Source organism: Aricia agestis, chromosome 9, assembly GCF_905147365.1.
Source record: "Aricia agestis chromosome 9, ilAriAges1.1, whole genome shotgun sequence".
In the NCBI taxonomy this organism is placed as follows: domain Eukaryota; kingdom Metazoa; phylum Arthropoda; class Insecta; order Lepidoptera; family Lycaenidae; genus Aricia; species Aricia agestis.
This window is the reverse complement of record NC_056414.1, coordinates 7,870,896-7,893,453: the sequence shown is the minus strand read 5'-3', so window position 1 is coordinate 7,893,453 and position 22,558 is coordinate 7,870,896. Positions and strand designations below refer to the sequence as shown.

General features: G+C 34.4%; 1 protein-coding gene across 2 annotated transcripts in view; it reads left to right on the top strand.

The window, feature by feature from the left end:
* LOC121730538 (lachesin-like) overlaps window positions 1-22,558 on the top strand; it is a 144,363-nt gene that overhangs the window by 68,471 nt on the left and 53,334 nt on the right. For both annotated transcript variants that reach the window (XM_042119629.1, XM_042119628.1), the window contains exon 2: window positions 2,941-3,048. In XM_042119629.1, the coding sequence (XP_041975563.1) occupies window positions 2,988-3,048 (61 nt within the window). In that variant the 5' untranslated portion in view covers window positions 2,941-2,987. The remainder of the gene's footprint in view (window positions 1-2,940; window positions 3,049-22,558) is intronic.

Sequence of the window (22,558 nt, the reverse complement as noted above, 5' to 3'; positions counted from 1 at the left end):
GTGGCCGGTTTCATTGAAACCAGGCCAGCTATCTGCATAGCCAGAGTAATTTTATAGTGCCCAAGTGTGTGCGCAGTACACAATAGCACTCTCTGTTCCTTTACTCTCATAACCCAGTAGGACGGCAGACCGACACGACCGGCGAAAGATCAGGCACAGGACCGACTTTTTACATGCCCATCCGATGCATAGATCATTTTACTTGTCTCAGACAATCAGGTGATCAGCCTGCATTGTCCTAACCAAACTTGGAAATAACATGTTTCCAACGCGGGAATCGAACCCACGACCTCCGAGTCAAGAGCCGCGCTCTATACCAGTAGACCACGGAGGCGTTGCTTAGGTATAATATTATGATAATTAGTATTGAAAGTGTTTCCAAAAACTGCCACTAATAAAAAGATACGCTTTTACAATATTTTCTCCTTCTCTGATATCTAATTACCTTGTTAATACTTAATACAGAGTGTGGCTCTTTCTATTAACAAGAGGGTTAATCTATAGTGGGTACCTACTACCTATAGGAACTCTGTATACAATGCAAATGCCGCAGGATGACTACATATTTTGCGACACGTATGATGTAACCAACAAGCGTTTGACAAGTCAAACAGTCTGTCAAAAATTTTCTACACGAAAATTGTTAAACGCCTTTTGCTTCTCGCAAGACCCTGTCGCTCTTTTTGCCGCAGTACATTTTCAATATATTTTAATTGGTATAGTAAAGTCCGTAGAAATAATCTCCTTTACTTCAATAATTAATTGAGCTTAACAAAATATATATTCGTCTGGTATTCTCAGGCGGGGGCAGATTGACACGAACAGATAAATTAATTGCTTGTTCTCCTGGTATTAAAATATGGAGGACGTTTTTGGTTATTGCTCTTCTGTTTCGAGTTAATATCACAGTTTATTGATTCCGTGACTGTATATTTTATTATGTTCATAGTAAGTAATAAGCGTATTTTTCTACGATTGTGTGTGTATGTGTATGATTATTTCGACGGGTGCAAAATAAAAAAAGTCATCTGCAATTTTGGGTTTTTCGTTTTTTTGTAGAAACTACGAGTAGCTTAAAATATCATGTTCTAAAACATACCAAAAACAAAAATTCAAATATCACCTTATTTTTGGTACTTTTGTCACGTAAAAGAGAATTAAAACTCCCTATCTCCAAAACTACTGAACCGATTTTGATGAAACTTACACTATTCCCTAAGTTGAATAATACCTAGTCTAACAAAAAAAGAATTACTGAAATTGAAATGGTAGTTCCAGAGATAAGCAAATACAAACATAAAAATATACATATGATACATACACTTTTGAAATTTGGCACATTTGTTCAGACGCTGATATAGACTAACATAATATACGAAAATTGGGCAGTTCTGGAAACATTACATACATACGCGTCGAATAGATAACCTCTTTTTTTTAAGTCGGTTAATAAGATAGTGATGTATTTCACCGGGACACCATGGTGGTGCAACCAGTCACGTTACTGTGGTATCCGTACGCTACCAAATTAGACACCATGCAAACCTACTAGAGTCGCCACCCACACTGAGACTGTATCAAAATGGACAACAGCACGACCACCTGTATGTACTAACAGAGAAGTTAGTTCATAGGCAGATAAGGGTTCTACGTAAAGAGGATGGGCAAAAATGTATGGAACCTGGGACCATCCACCAATGACATTGAAATGTGTCTCATCGAATAGGTCTCTTGAATTGGAACAACAATTGCAAAGATACATATTTTGTTAATACACCTTTCCGAGTTATGAGACTTGTAAGTTCAAATAAAAAGCCAAACTAGTTGATTACCCAAGCTATTTTATTAGCTTCTTTTCTTTGAAAGTCTGCCCTCCTGTCATTTAAGCACTTGCTTTTTACGTAATTGTAGAGGATGTTTGTTGCATCCACTTTGCGGCGTAAGTATATGACCTTGTGCATATGTGAAAGTGATTTATAATAGCTACAGATATTTAAAAATTGACGAATACGTAAGGCAGCGCTCTATTAAAATATTTTTGTCGTAGCAGCTTTAAATCTCGTTTAAGGCGGCCGCTCACCACTTCCACTACCCAGCGGCATACTGTTACAGCTCAAGATTCACTTGTCTGTTCTGCAGCAAGCTGTGTCTCTCCACGGTCTTTATATGGTGGTACGAACTACTCATAACCGCAAGCTTCGATAGACTCCAACCCATCCCCAAACCCACGGTCCAAGAAAAACACGTCATATCCTTGAATTAAAACATGCAATGTGTTTTCATCGTCATTCATGAAGTCTTAAATTATTTGCGTGTCAGTTTTCGTGTCAGAAAGTGTATATTTTAAGTTTTCTAAACTTAAAATATACACTTTCTGACTATATTTTTCTTAAGCGATAAAAAGTCTCATTACTCCAAATGGACAGTTGTTACAGCAAGGTGGTCATAGTGATTGTTGTTCCTATTGAGGGGACCTGTCCAGTAATATGTACCTTTTTGATATTGGAGGGTGGTCCCAATCTACCCAATGTCTTTTGGTAGCGTAATGTCGAACCCAGCCGACAGATAACGACTAATATTAAATTGACATGACCCGACCAAATGACGTTGGTCCGTCATCTGCCTATGAAACAATTTCTTCGATGGTACATAGTGACGTAGCCTGACTGGTCGCGCCCAAAATAGTAGACTTCCACCAGAGCTGAGCGGAGCTGTGTTGCGAGGAATGTATTTTTGAGAACCAATAGCATCGCCGCGCTGAGCGATGTCATGGCAAAGTCATGTCAATGAAGCGATTCTATTGGTTTTCAAAAACACATTCCTCGCAAAACAGCTCCCCTCAGTTCTGGTGGAAACGCAGCCTGATAGCCCTTAACAGTCAATGTCTTTGCCATAGTCTCCTAGTGAAACAAACCCCGTAACAATCAACTTCTGTTACAGAGGACAGTGCGGCGGTTGCAGCCCGATGTGCGGGCGGCGGCGCGAGTATGCTGGCGCGGCTCTTGCTACTTAGCACCGCCATCGCGGTGGCCAGCAGTGGGAAACACGGTAAGAGTTATGAACTAGAGTAGAAAATTAATTGAAAATTATCACAGAAACTGAAGACTATAATACGAAACGGACTAAAACGTATATTCTCTCGGAAATTGAGAACTTAGTATTAGCAAAATACTAAAGATATTGAGAATATCTAGGATATAATTTTGTCGCCTTGGAGTAGTGGAAAAGTGGTAGAACCACTACACTCTACCAATGGCCAACTACGAAAAGTTGTAACCAAATGAAAAATCGGGACTGAAGTTCTAAGTTTCAATAAATCTCAGCAACGTAATAGCGATAATTATATCATAAGAAATTAGTTTTTTTTTTTCATTGGGACTACACTAGAACTTATAAATCGCTTTGGATGTATAAGGTTACTCTATTGGAAAACAAAGTAATTAATTATTTTGTGTTAAAACCTCTGTTGTTAAAACGTAAACAAGTCCTATTGTCAACACACTACAACATGAAACGATTCAATAAAACACAATTTTCTTAGTACTAGCATTGTTTCCTTAGCGAAGTTACATTAATAGTTTAAACGTCCGCAACTTACTCACTTATGATAGCCAGTCAAGATTAAATTAACCCTTGGTTAATTTTATGATGTTTCTTTCATTCTTTGTATTTCAGAAAGAAAAGGCACGATATTTTAACTTAGGGTCATTTTAACAAGGATCAGCGCAAGAGGGCTTAGTGTCTAAACACACTATGCCGATAAAACGCGGTTAAAACGCGCGAAGTTCCGCATGATTACGCCTGCAATGTATTTTAAATTACCGATGACACCATGCTGAAATTACGTCGCGTTATATTATATGAGTTTGACATTGCCGACGTACCTAATCATGCGGAACTTCGGCTGCGTAGCTTCGGAATGGTGTGTTTAGAAATTTACGATCTTACCACAAAAAACTACACACCATGCCGAAATTACGTCGCGTTATAACGTACAGCCGAACTTCGGTCGAGCGTAAGTTTGGCGTCAATTCGACGGCGTTCGAGACACTGAATACTCGGACAAAGTTACGTAACTGAATTCCCGACGCGTAATTTCGGCTCTTATCGTGTGTCATACAAGCCGAATGCGTCTGAACGAAATATCGGCTACGGAACCTCGGGCAGGGTGACAATCAATTGCAACCGAAAAGACAATGTCTTATTTATAATAACCATAACAAAAAAAAATCATGACGTCATCATTAATTTATAAAATGACATCACTAACGCCATCTTACAACATCAATTTTAATCGACTTCAAAAAAGGACTTCAAAGAAGGATCCATTCGACACGTATGTATGTAATATTTCCAGAACTGCCCAAATTTCATATATATATATATATATATATATATATATATATATATATATATATATATATATATATATATATATATATATATATATATAATTTTGTCTATTTCAGCGTCTGAACAAATGTGCCAAATTTCAAAAGTGTATGTATGTATGTTTTTATGTTTGCGTTTGCATATCTCTGGAACTACCATTCCGATTTCACATTTTTTTTGTTGTACTAGGTATTGTTCAACATAGGGAATAGTGCAAGTTTCATCAAAATCGGTTCAGTAGTTTTGGATGTAGGGAGTTTTAATTCTCAATTACGTACAATTTTGACGTCGGTTTTATCCTTTTAAAATACAGTTATTATTTCTGTCCAAACACAACTTTATACCTTCATTGCTCGTTATTAAAGTTCTCCAGTCGAAATATCTTCACCGCGCAGCGTCTGTTTGCAAATAATAATGTTTGCCGGGGTAAGCTGGAAAAATTTTGCGTGAAATTTTGCATAAAACTGACGAACTTAAGTTATTACTTACGTATACTTCAAGCCCCAGCTTTAAATGAGATTTAGATTTTAAAAAAATCATCTAAGTAAGTAATAGTTGTATTTCTTAATTTATAGACGACAGATTTCGTATTGGTGTGAGTTGATCCTTTTGCGGCCTTTTCACGTTAACCCAAGATGAACCAGTAGTCCAGTAATTATTGTACAAGTAATTATTAGTTAAATATAGGGACAAATTATACGTCTATAATTTCCCATGATTTAACGTCATGCACGTGCTTCAAACTCATGGTTCTTCAGAGTCCTTTTAAGTAAAATACCTTCCTAAATACCAATTATTTTTATCAAAATATTATATTTTATTCTCTCACATTCGGAAAATCTGGCTTAAGCGTACAAGACAGTGAAAATTAAAAAAATGTAAGGGGTGATTATGGGGGAGAAGGGCCCTCCTTCTGTCACTCTCGTGAAAATATAATCCTCGTTTATTTATGTGTGGCGGAATAAGGTAAACTAAGTAATATCCGGCAACGTAACACGAGGAGACGTTTTTATATATTTTCGCCTCATTTTATTTTGGTTTGTTGTTTAATATTTCAATACTTGTATCTTTGAAAGATTGATCAGCCGTAACGGGAAAATTTTACGTTTACATCGATGCAATTAGGTAAAGCTTTTTAACAGCAAATCGGCTTCGATCCAGTTCGAATCCCATCAATAAGTATAAAAGTATTATCTTATTATTATACGATAAAAACATTTTTCATGTTTTTGCCAATCCAAATTTAAAACACCGTTACAAGTAGGTTTTATGAGAATACTAGCTGTCCCGGCAAACGTTTCTTTGCCATATTTAATAAAGTATTTCGCCCGTATTATTTTATTGAAGTATGTCACTATGGCAACGTCAATCGCTATCCCGTCGCACAAACAATAGTCGCCGTTAGTCTGGAATTGTAATAATTTACTATTATTTATTCAACAAATGCACTTATCAATATAATAAGTACCCAGTAGCCGATTCTCAGACCCACTGAATATGCATATAAAATTTGGTTAAAATCAGTAAAGCCGTTTCGGAGGAGTACGCGGCCTAACATTGTGACACGAGAACTTTATGTGTATAAAAAGATAAAATATACCATAGAGTGTCCCTTACCACAGAATAGATAATAGTACAAGTACCCTTACTACTTAGGTTTTAAAATGGGGCAGCCGTACTGTGGTCACCACTAAAGTAACAAGTCTTTAAACATGTTACAATAATCGTTTAAACAGTATGACGTCCTTTCGTATTTAGTCCGTAAACATTTGATTTATTCAGTATTACAACTTCTATGTTTGTGTTTCGAAACCCAGAAACTCGGGAACGGCGTCGACGTTTCGCCCCGTCGACGTTACTACGAAGGCATTACGTAGCACAATAAAAATAAAACAGATAAGGAATACATATGTAGTGTAGTGCCTTTGTGAACTTAGTACTGGATCCCTAGGGGTTTATGTATTTTCGGATCAGGCGGCTTACCGGAGGCCGCGGAGAACTCCTTTCCCTCATAAATATTTACTTTATGAAATAAAACCCAGCCTCGGCTTAGCCCCGTACGTTGGTGCCAGGTGATAACTGCTAAATGACAAAAAACAGTTATTTTTCCCACATTTTTTCTCGCAAATACATTCGTTATAATCCTTGTCTCATGAAATGTTTATCGAAGTTCAACAAAAGTGTTAAAAAGGTGAGGTAGTCCTTTTTCTTTTTTATAGATAGGTGGTCTAAGGTCTTGCTATCGTACTATTTCTCTGAGTCATTTATGTATTTAAACACAACTAACGACCTAAGGATAAACAAAACTAGTCTAATCGTGATCTGTAGCGGTAGCACGGCGACCAGCGGAAATGCGAAAGTATGGACAAATTGTGGAAATAAACCTAAGGTGCCGTTCCGATCTTTTTTCGTTCCGAAAAATTCAATTAAAATGCCACTTTATGACACACTATAGTATATGTCAGGAATCAGGATACACACTATAGGATATTATTTGAATTTTTAGAACTATAGTCTGTCATAAAGTGGCTTTTTAATTGAATTATTCGGAACTAAAAAAGATCGGAACGGCACCTTAAGTTTATCTCCACAGTTTGTGACTATAGTCTGTCATAAAGTGGCATTTTAATTGAATTTTTCGGAACGAAAAAAGATCGGAACGGCACCTTAGGTTTATTTCCACAGTTTGTCCATACTTTCGCATTTCCGCTGGTCGCCGTGCTAGCACTACTGATGATGCTCAAGAGCATAAAAAATCGAAACGTTCTCACAGAAAACCGGCGTGAAACTGCGCTTGCGCTGTGTTTCGCTGAGTGAGTGAGTTTACCGGAGACCCAATCCCCTACCCTATTTCCTTCCCTACTCTCCCCTATTCCCTTCCCTTCCCTTCCTATCCTTACCCTCCCCTATTACCCTATTCCCTCTTAAAAGGCCGGCAACGCACCTGCAGCTCTTCTGTTGCTACGAGTGTCCATGGGCGACGGAAGTTCCTTTCCATCAGGTGACCCGTTTGCTCGTTTACCCCCTTATTTCAATAAAAAAGAAATATCTAGCGGCGCGGCGTTGCGCCATTTTTATTTTGAGTAACTATTATGCATTGCTGAGTTGCTCACGGTTTCATCTCATTCCGTTGTGAAGTAGCCCTTAGGATCGCAAGTAGTAGAATCTAAAGCGCATTAAATATATTTCCTGTAAATATCTGAACTGGAAATTCCTGGGAATTTATTAAAGTAAGTAGTTTATAGCGATGAGAGAAATTAATTTGTAAAAATCAATTACTCTGAGAAAGTCGACTTCCTCAGAGTCGTCTAGAGTTGTTGCAGTCATTTTCCTCGTAAATACAAAATAAATAATGAGGTAACTAGCGATACGCTCCTGCAATTTTCTTCATTCCTCTTCCTATATTTTATTTTATTGTTTTAAAATCTAGAAGGTAAGGTTCAGAAATCATAAATGATATTTGCGATACAGGTTACCTTTTTCGTCTGTGACAATTTGATAGAAAGGTATTTTTGTAAATTCTCTTTATTATTAAATTAGATATTAAATACACCTTCACATCACTGATCTTCCTTAAATTTTTATGCATCTATACTTCAAATCAAGGCAGAGAGCATAAATATACACAACTAGATGACGCCCGCAACTCCGTTGCGCCAAAATTCGTTCATCGCGGCGGAACCGTACATTTTCCCGGGATAAAAAGTATCAAAGTTCACCCCCATACCAAATTTCATAAAAATCGGTTCAGCGTTTTGGGCGTGAAGAGGTAACAGACAGACAGACACAATTAGTATGGATGTCAAAATTTGTGTAAAATTTGGTATGTAAGTATACTTCTATCATAATTTATGTGTTCTGGTGCCTTACTCCTGAAACTGATATCGATTTCGATTTTAGATTTCAACGGTTTTTTTGACATTTTTTAGACATATTTTAGATGTCTAAAGTGTCAAAAAACCGTTGAAATCGAAAATCGAAACTGATATCGATTTCGATTTACGATTTCAACGGTTTTTTGACATTTTTTAGACATATTTTAGATATCTAAAGTGTCAAAAAACCGTTGAAATCTAAAATCGAAATCGATATCAGTTTCGGGAGTAAGGCACCTGATTTCATTTTATCTTAGTGCCGGTCTATTGTTACTTATCTATATATTCATACGTGAGCCAAAAACTTTGTAACCCTTTTGACGAAAAATGGGGAAACGTAGGTGAATTAAATTTTGCACAGTTATAGTTTATATGCTGAAGGAGTGCATCGAGCTAATATTATTTTGAAATTATGCTTTTATCATACATTTTTTTAACAAATAAAACATTACACACACTACAACACACACACTAGGAAAAATGACAGATTTTTGAGTGACAAACCTATACGTACGAATTATACTCTTTTATTTATGGTTGAAGTCTGTCGACAACAGAGGTCGACAACAAGTTGACAAATTGAAAATGGATTATAGTATTTTTTATTGAATCTTAGATACTATTAGACAATGCTTACACGGCCAGTCTGAGATCAGCTGAGTCCCAGAGACGAGAGTTGAAAAAAAATGTATGATAAAGTCAATATTTTTTTACAAATTAAACGTAGTAGTCATAATGTCGTTGAAACTAAGGTCGAATTTCGACCATTGGGCGATCTCTAGTAATAGTAATATTGTGATCTACGGTAGGTTTATCCAAGCGTCATATAAATGTTAAAATAAATAACAATCAGAAATTCATTGGACGCAACTTACAAGTTAAAGTAAACGTCGGTTCCAAGAACTTCTGTTACATAAATTAGAACGCGTTTGAAAATGTTTGCTCAAATTGTTAATATTCAATTTTAATTGCAATGCTCTTGTTTGTTGTGTTATTTAAGTTTTTGTTGATTCAACCTTACAATAATTATTGTGACCGAACTTGCAAAGTAAATAAGCTGATTCATATTACGTAAAAACAATATACATAATATGACATTTGTAGCTTTTTCATATATAAAACCTTATAAAAACGGAGCACTGCATATAGTTTTAAATAATAAAAAATAAAATATTTTAAAAAACAAATACCTAATATGGGGAAAAATCTGATCAGGCGGGATCTGCTTGCAAAATTATACTCTTTATAATATTACGTAAACAGGAAGATTAATAATACAGCGGTGTAAAAATATTATGCGCTATTTTTTAAATAACTCCTACCTAATCATTATTCGTTACCCAATTTCATGTAACCGACAAACCGAGAAACTATGTCACCAAGAAACCGAAAACATTCTAGATCATCTCGTATAAGTTTGAGAATAAGATAAGATGAAAATTCTAAAGAAATAAATAAACTAGTAGACCACGATAAGCCGCGGATCAGAATCTTATTAGTCTAAACACAATTGCGTGAGGGTTTTGCGAATGCTGATACTGAAATATAGATATCAAACATGAATTTTGCAGACTTATTCACAACGAATCCCTTGTTATTTTGCCAAATCATAATTTCATAATACTACGACTTATAGTAAGTATTGAATGATTTTTTTTTTGTTTATAGTAATTATGTTCACCATAAGCCATAACTTAAGAGCCCATATGACCCTAACTTGACTACATACTTTAACCTAGATCTCAAAATCTGTAAGGTCTAGAAAACTGATTTTTTCACACAAGTAACTTCAGTTCATAAAGATTAAATGCTTAAGACGAAAACACGATTACTCAAAAAATGCTCGATAGTTTCTTTTTTACAAGAAACCTTGTTTTAGACACATTTTTGCTTGGATCTTCGAAGTTTGCTGTCTTTTCTTTAATATTTTTTAATGTCTAAAAAGGTATTGATAAAACCTAAATTTTCTCAAAACACTTTTTTCATAATCATTATAGTTCGTCTTATAATCAAGTAAAACTAACTCGGCGATGATTCCGCGCCGTCCTTTTTCACCTGGCATATGAAAGACAAGGAGTGTGAAAAGAGAAGGACGATGTTTGATTTTTAGAGTCAGGTGAGCTCTTAATAGTAACTTGGTAAAATATAAATTCCAGCATCAAATAATATACAAGATTTACAATTAACATGCCACTATAATAATTTACATTTGCCTCTAAAATATTTTAAAAAATAAAAAATATTACGTCATCTATTTAAAATGACTAGGTCGAAAAATGCGCGTGATTTGGCACGTTGAATAGAACATGAACGTAACAATCGCTGTGTTCATTCACCATTGCTGGCGCTGCAACGCACTCGTGAAAAGTCGTCACCAATTACCAGCAGTCGATGACGCGTCCCTCGCCGCATCGGTGGACCTGACAAGTGTCATCACAGCAAAATAGCAAACTGTTTCGAGCATTTTATAAACATAGAGATAGCTGGAGAAAGACTCATGTTATTTTGGGTTCCGCCTACTCCATAATACTGTTTATTTTAGGAAAACAAAAGCCTGAAGGTTATCCAATAGAAATACATTTTAGAATAACCATACTACAACATACAATATACGTGGGAGAGCCATGCTTCGGCACGAATGGGCCGGCTCGACCGGATAAATACCACGTTCTCACAGAAAACCGGCGTGAAACAGCGCTTGCGCTGTGTTTCGCCGAGTGAGTGAGTTTACCGGAGGCCCAATCCCCTAACCCCTACCCTATTCCCTTCCCTACCCTCAACTATTCCCTTCTTTTCCCTTCTCTACCCTCCCCTATTACCCTATTCCCTCTTAAAAGGCCGGCAACGCACTTGCAGCTCTTCTGATGCTGCGAGTGTCCATGGGCGACGGAAGTTGCTTTCCATCAGGTGACCCGTTTGCTCGTTTGCCCCCTTATTTCATAAAAAAAAATCTAATATTTACATTACAAAAAGATAAGAACGAGCTTTCGTACAACTTGTACTTTGAAAGTTTTGCTTAAATAAATTGCGGTTGCGCTGTATCACAAATAATAATTATTAACTTATACTTCGGAAACACAATACTCAATTATGTATCACACAATTTTATTAATAAAATACCGAATGCACCAATAATCGACGATAATATTATCAACTCATCTGACGTATTGATTAACAGATATTTAATATACCACTCGGACGAGAGAAACAATAGGTATGAGGATAAAAGACAAGTACATAATAAATCATAATACTGAAGGAAAGCCTCACTAAGGAGCTAATATCACGGCAGGGACTGTGTCAATAACATAAAACCAATAATACTTATCCTCGATCCTTTAAATTACTTCAGCTCTTATTTTGTAGGAAAACAAGTTAATAACACAGTTATTACTTTTACTATAACATAATAGGGTGTATTTTCGCCGATCTGTGCAATATGAAATTATAAAACCATCGTTTTTAAAAAGTTTTTAGAAAATTTCTCCCCCATAAAAAGAATAAAAGAGAACTTCATTAATACAAAGTATCGCATAACCGTAACGAAACATTATTCAGATATATTGTAACGTTGCGAAAACTTTGATATTAAACGTAAAAATTCTGAAGTATCTCCTTGTTCCCATGAGCCGAAGTACTCTATCTCAATTTCATCTTGGAATTGCAGTCATTTACATTTATTACCGGCTCGCCACCAAACGGCGTGTTTAATCTTCGTGAAAATAAAATTTACGATCAGATCTGTAAAGCGGCGAACAATAACGATTTTATTTCTATTTAACTACTTTTTACGCGATTAGTTGGTTTAAGACGTTGTTTACTAAAGAGATTGCATAGCATATGTTCCAAATTTAACGCAGTATGCTCGCCAGTGCCTGTGTCGCGGACGTCCCGAATCTGATGCCATATTGTGCCACTGTTGAGAGTTGAGACAAGTGTGACGTATCATAATCAAATCCCATCAAATTCATATTATACGTCAATGCTCTAGGGTATATTTCGAAAAAATCAACAGTACAGTTGATCGATTCTTAACTTCATTAGCACGGGCCGGTATACCGAGTTATAGTACGGGACATACCCATACTTTTTCTCACGTTAATTAAGCCTACATCGAAATCGGAACGTGGCTTGGTCAATGTATATTTTAAATATTTCTGTAACCTCCACTATGACTGTAACTGTAATTTTAATCTCTTATCTCGAATCATCTAAAAGCTTAAAATAACATTCAATGATAATATTAAACCATCAGTCTTTTGAGTGCCCAGAATTCATCTCTTAACGAAGATAAAACAAATAGTGGCTCCAATAGATATTTTTAGCTTAAACCGTCTGGCAAACGGCTAAGCTGCTCGACTTCGCAGTTTACAACTAGCTCCTCTAATAATTTTGAGTAAAATAACAAAGCTGCTACGGCGGTGCTACAATTTCAAAGTTACCTCACAAAATGCTCTTAATCAATTAATCCTTTCAATGAAAGCAAATAATCTGAAAGTGGAAGCTAAGTGGTGCTCGAAGGCAAATTTAAGCGGGAGGAAAAACGACAGAGTGAGCAAGTAAAATTGAATTTTGAGAGGTATCTTTCGCATTTGTTGAATACTTTTTATGTGTTTCCTCTCTGTAAATGGGTTGCTAGATGTTACTCTAAATACAGGGTATAAATGCTGAGGATTTGTTCTACTATACAGCATGACTGGTGAGACATGATCAATTATGCTTAAGGAGAGGACTCGGTACTCGATTCTCATTATAATTATGTAATAAAATTAGGTACTTAATTTTTGACCATCTTTCCCTTTAAATAAATGAATCATGGACACTTAGTAAATTACTAACTGAATTAAGAGTTATTATTGCCTTAAGAGGGCGACTAACCCCAAAAGTCAAACATCGTCCTTCTCTCTTCACACTCGCGCCCGTCTTTCACATGCCAGGTGAAAAAGAACGACGCGGATTCATCTCCAAATTAGTTTTTTCTCAATAACTCGATAAATATTATTATATAACATTTTAAAAATCCGCTAGGTCGATCTCTCGATGATAGAATTTTATACAATGTGTTAAAATATTAATTTAGTTCAATGCACGGTTATGGCAATAAATGAAAAATTCTTGAAAATTAGATGCATCTTTGTGATTTTTTTCTATCGAGAAAATTTTAAAACATCGTGTTTTTGCTCAGATCGAATTCTCGGAAATATAATGTAGTATCTAATTTTAGAAAATGAAACAATTCGAGGCTTATTTTCAAGTATAATTAATCAAAAATCAAAAAACGCGACTGCAAAAAATGATACTAAAAATAACGAAACAAGACCTAATTCTGCCGGAGGCATCGAATCCATGTTTTAATTGATACGACTCTTGCTTACGAGTTTCATGCCAGGATAAATAGAAGGTTACATAGAAAAATGTAGAAGAAAAAAGTGGATTATAAAATGCAGTCGGAGGCATGTCGCACCAAGTTTAACATTAATTTATAAATCATAAATTATTATGCCTCCGACTGTATTTTATAATCCAAGTACTTTTCTGGTTGATTTTTTACACCTTGCGTCCGAAGTACCCAAATATCTTACGGAACCTTATTTTTTTTTAAATAAAATTCAGCCTATGTTTAGCAAAAATAATGTAGAATTCCAATGGTAAAAGAATTTTTCAAATCGGTCCAGTAGTTTCGGAGCCAAACAAACAAATCTTTCCACTATATAATATCAGTGTAGATTTATAGTTCAATTTAATATTAAATCTGCAAGTTATATACATATTTAGAATCAGTGTTTAAAATCCTTTATTTTGATACCCCACTCGATATGCTTGGTAAAATTTTTATTTTTTTTACCTCACAATATGGCGTCAAACATCTGCCATTTTGGTTTTTTTAAATGTCACCTATCTAAGAACACTTGGGTCATTGAGACAAATCTAACGATACCTCAATTGTGAAAATCCGTTTAGCGGTTCTGGAGATATAAGGTAATAAAGAATATTACAAACATATAAGATACGCGCCAAACACATAACCCTCCTGGCAGTCGGGTAATAAAAATGAATTATAAAATCGACAATTTAGGGTTAGTCGCCCCCTTAACTAATCATTAGAATAATATTCTTGAATTAGTTACATAAAAATGAATCGTATTCCTTCTTCACGTTGCAATGTGAATCAAGTGTGTATACTTATCCTCACAGAACGAATCCAAAGAAAGCCTGAAAAATGAAAACATCCATGGAACTCACAGCGCAATAAAAACTATGTAACAGCAAAGCGTGATTGTAATAAAAAACGGAATGGGGTAGTTGAGCCCACAATGATAGTAGACATCGTGTCAAGTGCAGAAAATTATGTCCGTTCACCAGCGCTGTGGGGGATTAAAGAAATGGGGGCGCGTCTTCAGACTTAGCCCCAAGCGCGCTGAAATTAAATTACATATTGTGACTGATGATATTGAATTGTGGATTAATCTAGATTGTGTTTGAAGTGTATAAAATGCTTTAGGGTGTTTAAAAGTTGAAACATACGAGTTTTCAAATAATAAAGGTTTATAGGCATTATAGAAAATGTTTCAACATGTCTCGCTAATAAATAGTGTCAATTATTATCGTGAAAATAACAACCTATTTAGTACCTAATAAGTAACATACCATTTACTTAAACAATAAACAGTCACAATTATTGCTACCCTCAAATTCCTGTAGTCTGGTTAAAAATCTCTGAATCTGGCTGAATGAAGTAAATATTTGTAACACATTTTATTCTGAGTTTTATTTTATCGTAAGCGTCTTCCACAGAAGTAGATCGGTATAGGAATATATAGGTCAGGATAGGGAATTCTGCAATTTTAGTTTTGACCAATCAGAATGCACTTAGCGTTGGTTTAAGTTTTAGTAGTTTTGGATTTCAAAAGCACGGTATTCGCTAGTTTTACTAGACGATTCCAAAATAATATCGAAGCTTTTGTAATATCAGAATCTGGGTACAGATTCTGCGCGCCCATGGGACAATTCTTATGCTCCGGACCAGAATTTATAACTAAATTATAAACGACGAAGGTCCACTAAACAACAAAACTTGGAAAGGGTCCCTAACGACGATGATCCTTACGCCGAATCCCAACAATAAAGAATAAATTTCCTCACCATGCGACGAGAACGAATAAATTGCTCCCTTCATTTAAATTGCATTTTGCATTAAAAGATAATGAGATCTAAAGAGAAATCGGATATTTAAAAAAATAGATGCGAATTGTTCACAATCTGGATAATGTCCTCTGGCACTAATTAAAACTTTGGAAATAGCGGGAAAAAGGGGTGGAGAAATATGGTCTTCGACGGATTGTGATAGCGTACCGAGTTTTGTTTCAATTATTCCTTTCTTTTACCGATTTGAAATATAAAAATATTAATTTTAATTAACATCATCGTGCGCACCCATGTTATTAATGAAAAATTCGATCTATCTATTAACTTTTTACGTTTAAGCCACTATACCGATTATGATGGAAAAGGTTCTTGCAGTGTACCTACGTAATTTTTTTTTTTTTTTTTTATTTATTGATACACAAAAATTAATATACAGTTAACAAATAACAGTGTTAAAAAGCCCATACTGGGCTTGTGCTAACACGGCCTCACGGGATATAATAAGGAACGCTACAATGGAAAAATTAAGTAACCTACGGCTAACATAATATCTTCTAGTACATATTTTATTACATAAGCATTCACCTGTTCATCACACTGTATTGCCATTCAGAATACTTGTACCTTTTCCTATTCATACAACGCGTGCGCACGCTATGCGCCCGCAGTACGACTGTGCAGCTACGCGTTGCAATTTGCATTATAGGCATAGCTACTGCCTGTAAACAAGTCTCGACTCTCGTCGGTGTTGCGCCCGCTTATACAGGGCGATAGTAAATGTTACACATTATTAATTTATAAATTGGCTGTATGAATGCATCAATTTATGCTGAACACATAATGTTATAGTGGAGGTAATAACTAATTTTTTTTTAAAGTATTACCTACGTAAACACTCAAGATAGTGTGTTTTCATTATACGTTTTATATTAGTCTCGTTTAATTTATTTACAATATCTTTCGGTATTTCGTTATATAGTCTAGGAACAATATATTCTTTTGTTCTTTCTCCGTATTTGTTTGTACTTCCTATGGTGGCTACTTTTTTGTGGGTCATTTTTCGTAGATGTATTTTAGCCGTGACAGGTTTCATAATAGTTTGATTATAGATATTTTCTGCAAGAATTAGGTATTTAAATTTTGTATGTATTGGCAGTACTTTACAGTAACCAAACAGCTTATCGTAGTTATCTTTGTGTTTGTTTTTTATTTTTTTTGGGACAATTAGTTTCAATAGTCTTAGCTGTAGTGTATATATTCTATCTAAATAGCTTTTAAAAGTTCTACCATAACTTGTAAGTCCGTATGATATTATTGAGTCAGCTAATGCATTATATAGATTAATAAGAACATTGTAGGGCACTTTGTTCTTAATTGTATAAAACTTCGTTAGCAACAGTCTCAGTTTCTCACAAATGTGGTCGATATGCGAACCCCAGTTAAAATGATCATCTATCAGGACTCCAAGGTAATTTGCTGTATTAGTTTGTTCTATGTTTGGACAAGCACACGTCTGAGATCTCGCATGTAGACACAGGTGATTGTGTGCTATAAGTTTAATAGATTGTGATATCGATTGTCGCTTATAGTTGATATGTATAAGTTTCGTTTTTTGGGCATTGAGTACTAATCCTGCATCGTGCGACCACATACTTAGCGCAGTAAAATCCTCTTGTAACTTTTGTAATGCTAAATCAAGGTTTTTATCGGAGATAACGAGACATGTATCATCCGCATATTGGTAGATAGTACAGTGTTTGATTACTTTCTCAAGGTCATTTACATAAGACAAATAATGCACTGGCCCTATTACCGAGCCTTGAGCTGTACCAATTGTAACTCCGATCTTACTACTCATTGTATTGCCTATTTTAACAGTGTAATGACGTCCTTTTAGATAGTTTTTACACCAACTTTTCAATTGACCTCTTATGCCCATGCTGTCGAGTTTTTTTATTAGAAGTTTATGTTTTATTGTGTCGAAAGCTTTGCTAAAATCAATCAAAACAATTATGACATGTTCTTTTCTATTTAATTTACTATTAACTTCATCAGAAAATTGTGATAATAATTGTGTTGTACTTTTTTTAGGTCTAAAACCAAATTGTTTGTTTGTTAGTATGTTATGTTTATCATAGTAATTAAGTATGAGTTTGCATATGTATTTCTCAAAAATTTTATCTAAAATTGGTAGTATAGTGATGGGCCTATAATTCTCATAACTGTCTGATTTTCCCTTTTTATATATAGGCCTTACTATTACTGTTTTAAGTTCAGATGGATATATTCCTTTGTTTACGCTGCAGTTAATTAGATTCGCTATCGCTCCGCATAGATTTTCGCTAGCAAGTTTGATGTCAATTGTACGGATACCGTCTATGCCAGGGCTTTTGTTTATGTCTATATTCTTAATGATTTTACTGACCGTAAATGCAGTAGCTTTTTTGAAATAAATTGATTTGTCAATATAATTTGAGTAGCTGTCCTCATTAAGGAGGGGTTTGTTACATTTTGGAACTACTACATCGACTGAGTTGCGAAATGAATTTGCAAAGCCAATGAATTTGCAATAGTTTTTAGATACAAATTTACATAAAATGGCTGGGCTTTTGTGAAAACTATCACTAAATAACTCATCCGTCTGTGAGTCCGTATATTTATTCAAAATTACATGCACAATATTCTAAGGATTTCGGCCAATTTCTCAACATGACTGCTGTTAAAATCTTTTCCTATCGTTCTGTTGTTGCAAGACGGAAAAGAAAAGTATGAAATTAATTAGCGAAGTCATCAATCACGGGCTCGGCCATCGCGCGTCTCCCGCATCTGACAAATTCTGCTTTGATTTTTCTCCATTATTTCCACGATAATTACATTTTTATATAATTATGAAGTAAATAGGCGTATATTTCTAGGTATCTTTTAGCCTGATCGGGATGGGCTGAGAATATTCTTATATTTAAAGAGTGCTTACAGTATTCCATAATAATATTTTGTATGTATTATTAATAATTAAGTATGTATATGATGTAAACGTACTTAAGGCGAGGATAAACCCCAATTTGTTATTCCGCGACTTCCGGTTTACCTAGTTCCAATATAATAACGAAGTTTTAAAAAATATGAGGTATAAACCACAATATTTAAAATACCTTAAACCATAAACATTTTAATAAAACTTAATACTTTGGCTGTAATTAAATTGTTAGTAAATCTATATTAAAAATTCTTTAACCGAACAATTTTGTTTCTTAATGTTTATTTCCAAAGATATTTAAAAAAAAAACATGAAAAATAGAGAAGATCCGCTCGAGTGACTACAGTTTAATGCTAAGCTAAAATGAATCTTATTGCGATGCGTATACGCTTGGTCTTTGTTTGTGTGCAAAGTTATCGTTTTGGATTGAGATTAATCCCCGCCTTAACACAATCTTATTTTCAGCTATACATAAGTACAAAGTTAAATCCACCCCGAAAAATTAAAATTTCACATCCTAAACCATATTAAAATGGGTATTTCGATTCGCATCTCTGACCGTCCTTTTTCCAAGATCGCCATTTGGGAAGCAATCTTTCGACTTCCGGCTACCGCCAGCCAGGCAATTAAACACCGGAAGTGCTCTAATGGCGTACACAGACGTAAATGTAATTCCAAGTCTCAGCTTGGGCCAGATCATTATTTTAATGGCCGCTGTAATGAGGTTATTATGACACTGATGTAAGTTTATGTAAAATGGCACGAGTTTTTTTTTTTATTTACTACCTGTTATGAAATACTGGACTGGACTATCGTTACCGCTATAGCCAGAGTAGACAGAATGATATAGCTGAATAAATTACGACTGAAATTCACAGAATTTAATATTGTATGAAACAATCTCTATTCAATTGTATGAGTCTCTGTCCGTAAATTAATTCACTCTTTTCATATTCTCGCCGTCAAACAATAGTTTGGCGAGATTAAAATTATTAAAGTTTATAATTTAATTTGTAAATGAATAAATATAGGTGTATAAAAAAATACGTGTGGTACTCGGGGACTCAAACTCAAACTGAAAACTTTATTTGCAAGAGTGCATAAAATCAAAATAAATTGCCAAATATATCTTATGCCTTGTTCAGGCGTTTGCAAAATACAATTACATTAAAGTATAATATTACTATTTAAAAGTATTTTTATTTATGTATCTTGTATGTAAAGCTAATACTGCATAGCATTTTTTATCAACTTATGCAATTATAATTCGCATACGTCTAGTCACCTGCACATAATTATTTTTAACAAAAAATTAAAACCGACTTCCAGGGTAAAAACAATAAAAATTTATAATGAACCAAAAAGTGTTAAATAATTCTTACTCTTTAATGTGCCTAATGCATAATTCTCCTACAGCTCAACTATTTCTATGTACACAATCTTCATTATTTTGAAGACGGTACCAACTATGAATGCTGAGTTTTATGACAAAATATTTTTAATATTTAAGACTGGTACCGACTGGTACATAGAAATAGTTGAGGTTTAGGAGAGTTATGCATTAGGCACATTAAAGAGTAAGAATTATTTAACACTTTTTGGTTCATTATAAATGATTATTGTTTTTACCCTGGAAGTCGGTTTTAATTTTTTGTTAAAAATAATAATTTCACTCTTTTTAGTCATATTTAATAAGCTGATTTTTTGTACAGACCAATGTGTTATGCTTAGTGACTTTGGATCCGACAGCTCGCTCTTAATCAAGCAATGATAAAATTAATGTTCATATGCCTGACTTTAAAGGCTCTAAAGTACCTGTTCAGTGAATTTATTTCTATCATTACACTCATGGAAACTCATCAGCTCAACATAATATAATATTATACTCAAATATAACTATAATCGTCCTTATAAATTTTAAAGAGAATAACATACCTCATAGATCTTATGATCAAATTGCTAACTTGGTAACCTAAACACCAAGATCGAATCATTTACATTGAAATAACATTATAATTTTGTGAATCGTCCGACAAATTCGGGTTTCATTCTTAAAGACGATTAAAAGAACCAATAATAAGGGTTATAATTAGATAATTCATGGTGTTGTGACTGGTGGTACTGATAATGATGATGATGATTGATGAATGTAACTTGCATAGTAGCATAATATGCTTTCAGTTCTTATACCAACTCCGAAACCCCCAAACTTGTATTTATAAGGAATCCGGAGTTCTCTTAGCACCTTCGGAACCATGGTATATCTTATTGCAAAATCTTGCTTTTTGGTAGCATATGCTTAGGATACTTCTTAAAAAATTGAAATCACTATATTATGTTTCCATATAAATTTTGAGGAGATCCCTCGATTACTCATGGATTTACATCCATGGTGGAATGGTGGTGATGATGATGATGATTAATGAAATTTGCACAGTAGTATATGCTTTCAGTTCTTAAGACAACGCCGAAACCCCCAAACATGTATCTATAAGGAGTAAGGAGTTCTGTTCAACACCTTCGAACCATGGTATATCCTGGTGCAAAATCTTACTTTTTGGTAACATATGCCTAGAATACTTCATATGAAACCAAAAAAATCATATGTTTCCATTTGAATTTTGAGGAGTTCCCTCGATTACTCATGGATTCCATCATCAGGTACCACTTTTCTGAACATGGTACCAAATTGGAGTAATACCCTATACAACAAAACAAAAATTTTGAAAATCGGTTCACAAACGGCGGAGTAATCGTTGAACATACATAAAAAAATATATATCCACAGCCGAACGTATAACCTCCTCGTTTTTGGAAGTCGGTTAAAAACCGTGCCGAAGTCTGGCAACGCCGCACCGCTGTGCCAGTCGGAACTCGAAGTGGGGATGTTAGGTTTTTTTCGTTACGGAATTTCTTGATTCGCCGTGCTCCAAGCCCGCGATAAAAGCTTAAAAATATTAATATATAATAATAATTAATGTACCTATTATTATTCGTATATAAAGTCTACACTTCTCCAACAGTGTGTACGCGATTAACATGAAATATGCAGCTACATCCATGCCTCCACTGTTTACTCTATCTATTAACTGAACGAGTGTTTTTACAAGTTTATTGAATTCCCAATGTGTTTGAGTAGCATCTCATAGATTAAAGTTTACTTTGTTTTAATTAAATGTTAAATACACACTGAAATATGCGGCTCAAATTATTAACATGATCCACCTAATAAACATCCAAAATAAACGTGAAAAGCTTACTAACCTTATCCTTACTAATAAAGTACCTACTCGCTATAATAATGATTAATGATTGTATGTCAATCGATTTTCTAATGATATATTTATTAAAAACTAGCTGACCCGACAGACGTTGTCCTGTCTTAACGACGTATGTTTAATTCAAATTGGTTTAATAAAAAAAAGTGCATTTATTATCTGTCTATCGATTTTCTAACGATAATATATTTATTTAAAACAATATATTTGTTTAATCTTTTAATTTGCGTATTAATCTTATATCTTTAAACGAGCAATTCTTGTATATATATAATTGGAATCTCGAAATCGGCTCCAACGATTTTCATGAAATTTACTATATAGATCTAGTTGGAAATCATTTTTAGAAAATGTCATTTTATTCGTGATTTATCGGATACCAAGCAAAGCTCGGTCAAATAGCTAGTCTACATTAATAAAAATAGATTTAGTTTTGCTGGTCTCGCTAAAACTCGGCTGAACCTATTTTCCAAATGTTTGTTTCAAAATATGTGTGAAAGTTCATACGTGACAAAATTTAGGCGTTCACTGATACGAACTTCAGGGGTCATCACTCATCTAGTTTAAAAAAAAACAAAATATACAACAAAACAAAATATTTTGATCATATTTGTGTATTTATTATTAAAAAAATATATATTAAATCTTTACATAATATTGCACATTCATCTAATATCAATAACAAACTGTCCTTTACCTGTGGTTGCCTGGAAGAAATTACTAATTAGTAATAAGGCCGAGTTTATAATTATTATTGTAATTTTACTTCTTAGTGTGTGCACAATAAAGAATATTTATTATTATTATTATCGTGTAACGTTAAAATGATTAGATTCCTTGTTCTGTAATATTGTAATTCGGTGAAAGCAATTTCAATAGCTTTATCTCAC